Source organism: Diabrotica virgifera, chromosome 5 (assembly GCF_917563875.1).
Source record: "Diabrotica virgifera virgifera chromosome 5, PGI_DIABVI_V3a".
NCBI classification, from domain to species: Eukaryota; Metazoa; Arthropoda; class Insecta; order Coleoptera; family Chrysomelidae; genus Diabrotica; species Diabrotica virgifera.
This window is the reverse complement of record NC_065447.1, coordinates 199,898,688-199,912,907: the sequence shown is the minus strand read 5'-3', so window position 1 is coordinate 199,912,907 and position 14,220 is coordinate 199,898,688. Positions and strand designations below refer to the sequence as shown.

The 14,220-nt window shown below is 33.9% G+C and overlaps 1 protein-coding gene across 3 annotated transcripts in view; it reads left to right on the top strand.

Annotated features, from left to right (window-relative positions):
* The window catches only part of LOC114324746 (UDP-glycosyltransferase UGT5), a 110,951-nt gene that overhangs the window by 39,287 nt on the left and 57,444 nt on the right, over positions 1–14,220 (top strand). Inside the window, exons 1-2 of one of the 3 annotated variants that reach the window (XM_028272603.2) lie at positions 3,063–3,266; positions 3,340–3,573. The exons of 1 other annotated variant lie outside the window; for it this stretch is intronic. In XM_028272603.2, coding sequence (XP_028128404.1) covers positions 3,363–3,573 — 211 coding nt within the window. In that variant the 5' untranslated portion in view covers positions 3,063–3,266; positions 3,340–3,362. Of the gene's footprint in view, positions 1–3,062; positions 3,574–14,220 lie in introns of those variants that run through there. One more of the 3 variants, XM_028272594.2, reaches the window with a different exon arrangement.

Here is a 14,220-nt window from a genome sequence, read left to right as displayed (position 1 = left end):
AGTTAGCGAGATATAGCTGTTTAAAACATCTATTATTTACGAGCAAACATCCCCTTATTCGAGCCCTTTAAACCCACCTCAATTAAAAATTAAGGGATCTTAAGAAATTTAATTTACACAGTCTTATTACTCTTCAAAAATCCTACAAAACTATTACTAAAAAAACTTTTTATCTCCAAAAATGAAGGAGCTATGTTTATAAAACTAATTTTTTTTTCGAAAAATTCGAATAGTCTCCTCTTATAGAACATTTTCAATGTACCTATATAATACCACAGAGCCGGTTCTTATACTGGATGGGTAAAAAACTATTTGTATGTGTATTTTTATATATTTGTAAGTTCGTATTTTTGTGTAAATAAATGTTTTTGTATTTCTTTAATTCTACTTTTTTTCTGTATAGATCTATTAAATTGTCTATTTATAAAAATTGCAATGTTATTAAGGGTGGTTTTTAAGGGTTGAAATATTCTGATATTATATCCTAATGCATAAAACAATCATTATTTAACCAGTCACAACCAAATTTTACCTATATTACAGTTTACAATGTTTTTATATAATTTTTGACAATAAGGGTAGTTTACACCCCTGAAAATATTCAACGCCCTTGAGCATCATCTAGAATATGAAGTACAGGGTAAGATGATCCTAACCCCAAATTTTTATGTAAATTGATGCAAGCCGAAATTATTCTTTTAGGATAAGTAAACTTTTCATATATAGCTCCAACAAGGGTGGTTTTAAGGGTTGAAACATTGTGATATTATATCTTAAAGCACAAAACAATCATTATGTACTAATAAGAACCAAATGTTGACAATATTAAAGTTTAAAATGTTATTTTATAATTTTTTACAATTAGGGTTGGTTTTCACCCTTAAAAAACCAAAAGCGTACAACGGCTCAATATAGAAAATGAACTAGAGGGTAAAATGAGCCTAATCCCAAATTTTTGTACAAATCGATGATGGTCGAAAAAATTGCGAGGTTTTGCCATTTTTCCAGCTTCATTTCCTCGACTACTATGAAAAACAAACATTTTTCAGTGTTTCATTGTTAGATAATACATATATCTAACAATAATATTATACTGTATTGTATCTATCTTAATAATATATTCCAAGTTTAGTAATAAGATATTCAGTGAGAGTAAACAACTGTATCCAAAAATAAAGTCATTAATATGTATGGCAAATTGTAGAATAATTTTCGTTATCATTTTATGTCAATAAAACGTAATAGTCCATTTACTCACGGCTTTTACTCATAATTTTAAAGAACGTTTTAGATAGACATGAAATTTGACATACGCTTAGCGAACATGTCAAAAAAAGTGATACTGTGCTGGTGGGTGCTTTTTCCCTGGAGGTGAGTGTCACCCTTCTCGAGAGTGAAAAATATACGTTCAAAATAAGTCGGAAAGTGGATCAATTGACTAATTGTAAGCAATTTTTTCTATATAGCGTGTTTCACAAGTGAATTATTTTCGAGTTATTTGCAAGTGAAATATTTTTATTTTTTAACCACAAACCACGTTAGACTGTTTTTTCGCAAATGACTCAAAAGTACCTAAGTATTTTATTGAAAAAAACGTTCTTAGCAAAATTAAAGCTTATGAAAATCTGAAAATAACGGAGCATGTAGTATGACCTCTCTGAACTCAATAAGAGCAGAGTTGTAGCTAATAAAATATAGGTTCATATTCCATAAATTCCAAGTCGAATATTTCAGTGTAAAATAATAAAAAATAAAGCACTTCTTGGGAAAACTCATTACAACTGTTTAACAGCGCTACAGTGCTTTTTTTATTTTCAAAGAACCTTCTAGAATCAAACGTAAGCAAGTTAAGCTCAAATTAACGTTGGTCTCTTTTTTTGGTAAAAAAACCTAATTAGCATCTCAAATGAAATAAATCACAACCGCTTCACAAGTGGCTTTAATTATGTACTATTTATATGATCTGTAAGTAGTTTCCTCGGTTCAAAGTGCTAGAAAAAAATTTGGATTCAATTTAAAATTCTTATTTTGACTCCAAATTTTAATTTTGAAAAAAAATGCATGTTTTTCAAAATATTTTAAAAACTATTGAGTTATTTGTAGGTTTTGCTTTTCTAAATGTTTTTGATTTTTTGTTTTTCCGTAAAACAAAAATTGGTTAAGATACGGCTGTTCAAAATTTGCATATACTCGTGATTTTAGTGACTCGTTCAAGTCCTTTCAACTACAGTATTTTCAAAAATAAACACTTTGAACCGATGAAACTTAGAGATATACAAAATATAAACAATACATACACGAGTAAAGTAACTTGTGAAGCAAGCGGATAGGATTAATTTCATTTGGGATGCTATTTGGGGGCTGATTTTCACGATTTTCTTACAAAAAAAGAGACCAACTCTAATTTGAGCGTAAATTGCTTAATTTTGATGCTCTAAACTTTTCTATAGAGCAAAAATAAAGCTTTCTTACTGCTTAAAAATTTTAATGAGCTTTCCCCAAAAACTGCTTTATTTTTTGTTGAGTTACGTTGAAATATTCGATTTGGAATTTGACAATATGAACCTATTTTTGATTAGCTACAACTCTACTTCTACTGGGTCTATAGACCTCAAGTTTACACCATTTTTTGCACCTTTTTAAAAGCTATATTTTTGCGAAGAATATTTTTCGATGAAATACTAATTTTTTTAGTAACTTGCGAAAAACCGTCTAAAAACGTGGATTTTTTGTTGAAAATTCACTCGCAAATACTAGAAAAATAAAAAACTTAGTGAAAAAACGCTATAAAAAAATTTGCTTAGAATTGGTTACTTTATTCATTTGCGAACTTATTTTAAACGTATACTTTTTCATCCCTTAGAAGCCGTGAAACACACCCTTAGGGCAAAAGCACACATATACAAAATATCACTTTTTTCTTTGACATAATAGCCACGTGCATGCCAAATTTCATGTCAATCCAAGAGGTCCTTTAAAAATTGGAGGTTTTGCAATATTTTAACGTGAGTGAATGGACTGTAATAATAATAATAAACTGAAGTATTTTAATCTCGGTATTAGCAGTTTTAGAAACAATTTCTCATTGTTAACAACACCAACGCGATGTTACCAAAATTTTGCTCTTTTGCAATTTTTCTTTCTGTGTTTTGTTGTGCTGAAAGCTTAAACATTTTAGTGTTATTTCCAATTGTGGCAAAAAGTCACTATTTTGTTTTCAATCCAATGTTTAAAGAGTCCCCAACAGGGGACATACAGTTAATATTGTAAGTGGTACGAGTGTAAAAGAAAAAACATCCAATAAAAATTTAAAATATATTTATTATGTTGATACTACAGGCACATCCGACAAATCGTTATCTATGGACTTATTCAGTGAAAGCAGAACTCAGCAATACATGGAATTGTTCGTGGGTGCAACATTGAGCAAGACTCAGTGTGAAAAGTTTATGCATAGTGATAGTATCAAGACATTTTTACAAGGATTGGAGAACTATGACATAATTTTAGCAGAATTATTTGCAACCAACTGCTACTTTGGTCTCGCAAATGTCTGTAATGCACCTGTTATTGGTAAGAATACCTAAGTATAAATAAATAATTTATTGAATGCAGTAAAAGACAGACGTACTCTCAATCATTTATTGTAACTTCCGACGACCGGTTTCGCTCTCTACAATATGCAGAGTAGGGTGCATCGAAAAAGGCGAAAAAAAAATTTTTTTTTGCGATGGAAAAGTAAGACTTTACAAAAGTTGCCCAATCAACTGTTAAGTATTTTGGTAAAATTTTTTCGAAATTGGAAAAAAGATGCCCACCAAGACATTTAAAAATTTTGAAAAAATGTTAACAGACGAAAAAAATTTTTATTTCGAAACGAAAATGTAATAGCTACAAAACTTGCCTAACACACTATTTAGTATTTTAGTAAAATTGCGTTAAAATAAAAAATATTTCTGCCCCCCACGGCAACTAAAAATTAGAAAAAAATACATTTGTATGCAAATTTCTTTTGCAAGGGAAATGTAATACCTTATAGATCTTGAATAAATAAATTCAGTTTAAATTGGAAAATATTTTCTGGTCAGGCAATTAAAAATTTTACTTAAAAAAGTGTACTAAATATTAATTATTTTTATAACAAAATAGTCTAACCTATCCGTCTCCTTGAGTCACCCAAGTTTTTTAATACTAAAATAAAAATAAGCAAAGTACAAAATTGGGTATAAAAATATTACAAAAAAATATGGTAAAATCATTCTATTCGAAGATGTCTTCCGATTTAGCATTAAAGTGAGGCATAGTTTTCCTGAAATCAATTCGAGTTTTTATAAAGCCATCCCTCGAATACGCTCCACAAACTGCTAGAGAAGCTTGTGTCACAAGCTTGACACATCGTTCTACACATTGTTTGCGGCAGTGATATTTCTCAATTTCAATGCTAAAAGGTTCTAAGTTAGGATTCTTAATAAAATCTCGCTCGAAAATCTAGAGAATATAGGTGGTTCTGTAAGGTGATATTCTTGTTAGTTAATTAACTCAAAGTAGTCATTTGAATAAAAATTTTTATAGAAGAAAGTTTGAAGACCCTCACGTTTTTTGATTTGGTCACTGGCAAACTTCTTTTGATGTCCAAGGAGTAGATCATTTGAATGTCGCAGATATACAAACCACTGAAACGGTTTTTTAAGATGTTCTTCTAACAGCCGTATTACATCACCCTTAACGCCAGTATTTACGACTGTTTCGTCACATGCAATAGCTGGATTTGATACTTTCTGATACAGGTACCAGACAGCGGATACCCATATCCGAAATATTTGCACCCGCCTCATGCACAAAAGTGTTATGTGTTCTTCCACGATCGATTGACCATAAAACTAGGTACAGTTTTTTACTTGAGCCAAAGTTTTGTCTTTGAGTCGGTAACTTTCTTCTTTAACCGTTGTTCTCTCTGATTATATTTGTTTTTGTTTTCCCTATCAATCGAGCTTATCACCATTTTTCCGGGACCTCTTTGATTTAATAGAAATTCGCGCGTCCAGAGGCACTTTTTGAGATTGGCTATAAAGACAATTAATCAGAGTGTCACATTTGCATGCTGCAAGATCAAAACGTGTAGTTTTACTTTTGTTCCTAAAGAATTGAATTTTATTTTTGTAAAATTCACTGTTTTGCCTGTTCTTAAATGGTTTCATTAGTTTCATATATTTGTCATGATAGGTTTTTAAAAGCTGAATAATTCTTGTATGTTAAGTTATTGGAATTAAAGCCTTTTTCCATATTTCCTCCAATTTAATTGCAATCTGTTCGACAATACCAGAAAATTCTGGCTCTTTCTTGCTGAGTTTTTTATCCTCTTGCCACCACAAAACTTCATCGCTTGTCTGTATTTCGGTAAAACATTTTCAGGTATATTTGGTGGTTGCCCAAAAATGGGACGGTCCACAGCACATCTTGATTTTATTCCCCATGGTCCTGGTTTATCTATTTTAAAAATCTTTAATTTACAAACAACAATAACAACAAAGTAAGGCATCGCACCAAATATAAGTGAAAATTACACGCACGGACTCACGAAGCGGGACATTTCAAAGGGGTTGGGGAGACTGAAAAAAGCAAATAAAACTTTAAATATCGTTTAAATTTGTAATTGACAACATCTTACGTTTTCTTTAATTGATCTTAGATCTAGTTTGCACAAATTTTATTCCAAATAATATAAATTTAAATTTCCATAAAAATAAGATATTTAATAAAATTCAAAGTCATTGGGGGGCGGCAGAAGATTCGCTTAGAAAAAAAAATTAAAAATACTAATATGCTGAAAAATAACACTAGCAACTTTTTCACGCTATTAGATATAAAATTTCCAACTTTTATTTTTTCGATGCACCTTCAGGTCAACGGTGACAAGTCACTAAATCCTACAAATTTAAACCAGAGTTAGAACAATATCTGGCTATAAAAGATGCTAAAAAGGATCCATAAGATCAAGCAAATATTGAACAACCTACATTAAAGGTTATTCAGACAGCAGACAAATAAATATGCATGTACACGCAAGGGCAGCAACAAACGCCCTCACGTCCACAAAAACATGCAAATGTATGCAGTCTATAATTATGCAATGATAACGTGTCGTACTTACATTACCCTACAAGGGGCTCCCTCTAGAGTATTCGATAACATGATTTATTGCTCGAATTATGCTAATGGGATATGGTGGAATAGACGGAGAATGTTGTAAAGGTCAACAAGTGTATGGAAAATTCTTGAGGGTGGTGAGATAAGCGGCGACAGACTAAATAAGTTATTATCTAAATTAATAGTCTTAAAATATGAAAAATAATATTATTGCTCGTATATATTTTAATTTAGTCATACTTTTTTAGGTTATAACATTGAAAACGAGTTTAATTTGTGGTTTTTCAGAAGTTTTTTCGCTCATGTTTTGATTTACTTTTAATGCGTTATAAAACCATATCCATTACCAATATGAACTTCATTCATTGTTTGCTGCATTGACCTTATCGTTTAAAACACCCGCGCACATTTTAGGGTCACTATAAAGCGTTTCACGTTAAGAGTACGGAGATAGCCCCATGTATTTCTTATTAACGATATAAGCGCGCCGATGCCACGCCGTACTGATCAGAATGAATCGTATATCGGCAGTCGAGTAGCCACCTGTGCCCGAGAGGTTTGGCAACCCTGCTCTCCATAAGCGTAACGTTCTATTGTTAACGTGAAACAAAGTATAGACACCTCCATAATATGTCATACGAGCTAAGCAAAAACGAGCATTTAGAAATGATAGGTTCGTTTTTCTGAAAATAGAATTTTCATCATTTTCCACAATTTTTTTACGTTAAATTTTTTCATTGTCAAGAACTCCTCTTATGCCCTTTTCAACAAGTTTCTTGACGTGAAGACGTGAAATGGCATGAAGGAGAAAATCACGGACACTGGCCTACCAACATTACACGTTTAGATCATAATTGCTACCCTTGAAACAGGCTCAGAGAATCACAATCTAAATATGGCAAAAGTCCGTCTCTGTCGTTATAGATAGAAATAAGACGAAATGTACTTCCCAACGCGTTTCTCTTAGGCCACCCACAAGAAAGTGGAAGGATTAATATTTTAAGAAATTCTAGACGCCTAAGCTGATAATTTAGCTATTGCAGGCAGTAAAATCACAAAGACACTTTAGAGCTCGGAGACAGCTTTCCTAAAAGTATTTACTTTGCACAGGATATGCCTCATAAAAAGAAGAATAGGAAAGATTGCTAAATGTTTGAGTGATAGAAATCTAGGAATTCCACAAAATACAACGCAGTAACTTTCCTGGGAATCCTTAAACGGTTACAAAAAGGACACTCGTGGTGATTGGCCGAAAAAGAAACGTATGATCATAAAAAGGCTGGTCTAAACATTATTTTCCAGCTATGTGATTGGTACGAAAATTTCGGAATGATGATTATTGGTCAAATTAGGTGATAGCTGTGAAAAAGGGAGGTGAATATAGAGAGCAGAGAGGAATCTTGTCCGAGATTAGGACAAGAAGAAATCAATTAAGTTCTAGCGGTCATGCAGTGAAGACCTGCATTTTTTCTTGTCTGTGCCTAAATAGGCAAAATGGAATCTTAAAGATTCTGTCGTGAAAATCGCAAGTGCGATATATTGTCTTAAATACCATACCGGTATATTCTCTGTGTTGTGTCCGGTACGATAAAATAATAGTTTTCTTAGTACGGCGTGTAATATGTTTCGTTCAAACAGAACTTAGTTCAACATTTGCGGATAAGACTTCCGTTTAATATGTCTCATATAAACCGCACTTAATTCAATCTTCGTGGAACGCAGTTCCATTTTTTTTAAAGACAATGGTCTAAATAAAATATGTTTAATTATCAAGTCAGTGAGAAGTATCACTAATAATCATGAATGCAGTTATTTTCTTTTCATAAAACAAAAAGAACTATGGAATTTTTATTTTTCGTATAATATAATAACAATTATGTAACAGTACTTTAACTCTAAAAATGAAAGTGAAAAGTGAAAGTGATTTCGTCGTACCCACAACTCTGGCGAGCTAACCGATTCCAGCAATTCAACAACAATGGATCATCACCAGGTATTTTGCAATAAACTGTTTCGTTCCTTTTTCTTTTTTTTTTGAACTTTTAAGATGAAACGCGAAAGACTTATTTTTTTTTATTTTTCTAATCAACTCAGTTTAATGACAATTTTCTATCTAAATAAATGGTAACTATGTTAAAACTTATTTCGTCTTTTTCTGTTCGCACAATCCATCTATGTATCCTTATTGTATTAGGAAACGCAGCCTACCACAGACAACAAGGGTAAGTACCATTAGTAGTCAAAGGGATACCATTTTTTTCGCAACATTTTTGTAATTTTTATATAGATAAATAGCAATAGATTCTGATCTATTAATGGCGCCCAAAAAATTAATAATTTCTTTTCTTTAGCTTAAATATTGTTGTATGAACTCACACCCTAAAATCTCTTGATGATTAGAGCCGCCGGTGCGATTTTAAATTATGTAGCACGAATTTTTTTTAAGTTTATGTACATCACATGTTTATCTAATTTGTCGTGCATCATAAAATGGCGCCCAACGTGGGGCTATCTCTTGTCTAATTCTTATTAGTTTGTTTTCTTATTTTGTCCACGTTGTTCTGCTCATTATTGATTCATAAAATAACGCTAAGTTTTTCATCTAACTCTTAATTAGTAATATCACAAAAAGGCTTTTTTATTTTTAACGCAACCTAAGTTTTATTCATAAAACGGCGACCGCACCTAGAGGTTTCTGTCATTTTTTTGTTTCTTTTTGCTCCGTGTTAACGAGTACTTAAAAACAACGTCATTGCATTCCTTTTTTGTTTTACACGTAAATGGTATTTTTCCCAGCACTAATTTAAAATGTGGCTCCTTGTTGTCTAAAGGTGTCTGAATAGAGATTTTATACTGTTTATAAAATTTCGATGGATGCGCAGATAAGAAATAAGATAGTAATGTAAATATGAAAAGAGAAAATTCCAAAGGTAAATAAAATAATAACTGCTAGTTTTCAATTCCAAGTTTACAGTAAATTTTGAGTTTAAATAGTTTTGTTGAATTTTTTTTGCATAATTTTTGAGAGAATATAATTCAAAATGGAATCCTCCGTGGTTCAATATTTAAAAAATGACGAAATTGATTATGAATTGTTTATACGAGGGGTTAAGACTAAGAAAAATCTTAGTGACAAAAAAACAATGCTTCGTAAATTACTTAGTAAAAAGGCCGTTATTGATTTAGAGGAAAATAGGTTGATATTCAACGATGAGAAGAAGCAGATAGACGAAACTGCTGTTGACATCCGTAGTTTAATTGGAGATTTCGAAGGAGACGTTAGAGATTCGGTCTATCGTAGGGCAAAGTCTCATCTTACGCATTTATCTTTTAGAATAGCTAGGTTACCCGTAGAATTTGAGGAAGAAGAAGAGTATAAGGCAGAGGCTTCTGTAGATTGTTTACTTTTAGAAGGGCAATTAGATGACAAAGTCGTTCCTGTTGGGCCATCAGTTTCTTCGAATATAATACCTTCACAGCCGGTCGTTAATATTCCAGCTCCCGTCGTTCAGGTGTCGCATCCAACTAATTTAGCTGATTGGAACGTTAAGTTTAGTGGAGATTCTAAAGGAGTTTTCCCTTTCATAGAAAAAGTTAGAGACCTGGCTGAATCCCGTAATGTAGGACAAGAGGTTCTTTTCAGATCAGCTGTCGAGTTATTTACAGGTAGCGCTGCTGTGTGGTTCAGGAGTGTTCGTAGTACCGTTTCTTCATGGAACGAATTGATTGGTCTTTTGAAGGCTACGTTTCTTCCCCAAGACTACGACGAGGATTTATGGAACCAGATCAAATCCAGGAAGCAGAAGAAAAATGAGTCGTTCGCTTTATTTCAGGCACAGGTTATGTCTTTGGCAAAACGGCTGACGGTGCAGCCTTTAGAGAAAACTATCGTGAAACACTTGAGGCAAAATATTATCCCTGAATATATTCCGTTGATTGCATTAGTCGATACCAATACTGTTGAGGAGTTGTCTGCTGTTATTCGTAAACTAGAGAATAATGTGGTCGTGCCTAGTGTCAAGAAGGAAACGTCCGTCGCTTATGTTAATCATGAGTTCCCCGGTCCCTCCAGAAAAGCCAATGTTCCTAACGGAAAAGCAAATTTTAAAAATAATGATGATCGCTCGGCTCCGCGAAATTCTGAAGCGAAAAACCCTAGTAAAAGTACTTCGAATAAATCGAAGATGATCGTTTGTTTTAATTGTCGGAGACGCGGGCACAATTTCAACGACTGTAAACAGCGTTTTGATAGATATTTTTGTTTTCGATGTGGCGCAGATAATGTTACGGTAAAGACATGCCCGAACTGTGTCAAACATTCAAAAAACGAATAACCAACACCCTTAAGTTCGGTAAGAGTGTTCACAATAAAATTTCAAACCCCTAACATTCATGTTTTGCGGCCGATAATAAGTTTCCAGAAAATTTTAATGTCTCTGATTGGTACAAATGGCTAGGTACAGTAAAAAATTTTTATAAACATTCGTCAAATTTATCTCCGGTCATTGCTTCAAAGCCATTCGATAACAGACCTTACTTGGAGGTTCAAATTCTTTCGCAACCCTTTACGCTTTTATTAGATACCGGGTGTTCCACTACTGTAGTCGGATCCAAGGGATTGGATTTTCTTGAGAGAAACAACATTGAGATCGATTTACCGTGTAGTCAGAATGTGTCTTTAGCCGACGGATCGAGTAAAAAGGTTTCTGGTATTGTAGATTTGCCGTTTGTGGCGAATGGAATTTGTCATGTGATTAGTTGTCTTGTAGTGCCATCGCTACCAATAAATTTTATTTTAGGAAGTAACTTTATTTCAAAATTTTCTTTAGCGATAAATTTCGAACAAAATAAATGGAGTGTCAGAAATCCTTGTTGCGAGATAGTAACTTCAAAACCTGAAGGCGATGTTTCGTTCCCACAATCTTTGTGTTCGATTGATTCTCTTGCCGCCGAGTTAAGACCCCTAGCGGATGCTGTCATCCATAGTTTTCAGGAGGTAGACAAAAAGAATGGTATAGGAAGAACAGATAAGATCAAAATGACTATCAATACGGGTGACGCAAAGCCTTTTCGACAATGTCCTTTTCCTATGTCGCCATACATGTCAGATATTTTAAATCGCGAATTAGATGAGATGCTCAAACTTAAAGTTATAGAACCGAGTAACAGTCCTTGGTGTAGTCCAGTCTTGCTTGTAAAGAAAAAGACAGGCGAGTTTAGGTTTTGTTTTGATGGCAGGAATCTTAATGAAGTTACTCGTCATGACACATATCCTCTCCCCAATATTGACCGAATTTTGTCATTATTGCGTAACGCTAAATATATAAGTTCGATAGATTTGAAAAAAGCTTTTTGGCAGATCCCTCTTGATCCATCTTCGCGAGAAAAAACTGCTTTTGCTGTTGTTGGCCGTGGATCTTTTCAATTTACTGTGATGCCTTTTGGTCTTTGTAATAGTGCTCAAACCCAGCAAAGATTAGTAGATCAAATTTTTGGACCAGAATTCGAACCTTTTATTTTTACTTACTTGGATGATATTATTGTTTGTTCTTCCACTGCTGAGGAACACGTTGCCTTGTTAGGACAAGTGCGAGATAAACTAAAGGATGCTAACCTTACGATAAATGTAGACAAATGTGAATTTTTCAAAACAACTTTGAAGTATTTAGGCTATATCGTTGGTGATAACTTTCTTCGGTCGGACCCCGACAAAATTTCCACTATGGTTAATTATCCCCGTCCAACTAACACAACGGAGATTAAACGTTTTATTGGTCTTTGTTCTTGGTATAGACGTTTCGTCAAAGATTTTTCTACCCTTGTTTCCCCTATCAATGATCTTTTGAAAGGAAGGAAAAAGAAAGAACCTATAGTTTGGACATCAGAAGCTGAGAATGATTTTATCGCCATAAAGGAAGCTTAAGTATCTTCCCCAATTCTAGTACAACCCGATTATTCTCGTCCCTTCACTATTCAGTGTGACGCAAGTAACACCGGTCTAGGAGCTGTATTGACTCAAGAAATAGACGGTGGAGAAAAGGTGATTTCCTATGCTAGTCGGTCTTTGACAAGAGCAGAACGTTCGTATGGAACCACCGAGAAAGAGGCCCTTGCAGCTTTGTTTGCTGTTGAAAAATTTCGTCCTTACGTAGGTGGTGTTGAATTTACCCTCATCACTGACCATTATTCGTTGTTATGGCTTAGAAATTTAAAAAATCCCACAGGCCGTTTAGCTCGTTGGGCTATGCGTCTCAAACAGTTTGATTTCCGAATCGTCCATCGTAAAGGAGCATGTCATAAGGTGCCTGATGCACTTAGTAGGATTCATGAGAATGATCAAATTGCTTATCTTGAAGTTGATACTGATCGCATCGATCCCTGGTACGATGATTTGCGTACAAAGATTTTGTCTAACCCAGAAAGTTTTCCACAGTGGAAAGTAGAGAACGACCTCATATACAAATTTATTCCGGCTTGTCTTCCTTTTAATTCAAATTTAATCGAGTGGAAAGTCCTTGTTCCCAAACCTCAACGTGAGGATGTTATTAAGTCGTGTCATGATCCTGCAACTTGTGCCCATCCTGGTGTTTATAAAACTCTTGCTCGAATCCAAGAAAATTATTACTGGCCAAAAATGCGAAGAGATGTTGTTAAATATGTCCGTGCCTGCAAAACGTGTGGAGCATAAAAAGCACCAAATATGGCGCAAATGGGTAAAATGGGTAAAGAGAAAAAAGCCGAATACCCATGGCAAATTATCGCCGTTGATTTAATAGGCCCTTTAACCAGAAGTAGAAACGGTTTTACGTGGTTGCTGGTGGTCTCAGATTGGTTTTCTAAGTACACTTTGTTACATCCTCTTCGCAAGACTACTGCTTCAAATATCTGTAAATTCTTAGAGGAACAGGTGTTTCTCATATTTGGAGTTCCACAACATCTTATGTGTGATAATGCCTCTAATTTAAATTGTAAAATAATGAAAGATCTTTGTGAGAGATATGCAGTCCAAAAAATCTGGTTCTCTGCAGTTTATTCTCCCCAAGTAAATTTTGTTGAAAGGAGCAATCGTACTATTGGTACGGCAATCAGAAGTTATATTGACGAACACCGCGATTGGGACAAACACATACATGAAATTCGGCAAGCCATAAACACAGCGAAACATGAAGTAACCAAATATTCACCGGCATTTTTAAATTTTGCTAGACACGTACCGTTGTCTGGAAATTATTACGGTCAAATACCATATCATTTTGTTGATATAGAAATCCTACCGGGTGATTGCGATAATTACGCGTCCGAAGTAACGGGAATAAAAGAAGTTTTCACGGCCGTGCGTAAAAATTTGTCTCGTGCATATCAGAGAAATGCAAAAACATATAATTTGCGTAAACGCGACGTACAGTTTAACGTTGGCGATCAAGTTTGGAGAAAAAATATGGTTTTATCTAGCGCCCCGAAACATTTCATGGCAAAATTGGCTCCCAAATATATTTTATGTACCATAATTAAAAAACTATCCTCGTTAGTTTACGTTCTTAGGAATCCAGATGGTTCCAGTGCTGGAAATTGGCATATTAAAGATTTAAAAGCTTATTCATCCGTCAATGTTTCGTCAGATGCTTCAGATTTGTCCGATAGCGAATAGAAATGTATATTCCGCTATTTACAGGGCGATATGAACCAACTTTAAATATAATTTTTTAGATATTTTTGATTTTTTCTATTTTATAGTACAGGTGCTTAAAGTTTTTTTTGAGAGAAATAATTTTTTTGTTTTGTGCACCAAATTTTTTTATTAGTCGAAATTCTTCAATTTTGGAAAGTGTGATTTCAAATAAATGATTTTGGACATATGAATTTTTGATCTGAAAGCCTATTATAATCTAAATACTCAGGTAATTTTTTTAGCGACACCCCATTTCCTCCGTGGTTCGTGTTAAAGGAAAAGTCGCGCAAATTGCGAACTTTTTCCTGGAAGGGATTCGTTTCTCTTCCAACAAATTTTGGCGTGGGATCAGTAATGCACTGATACCCTAGTACGTAGTACGTTGAATACAACTTTGCTTCGGC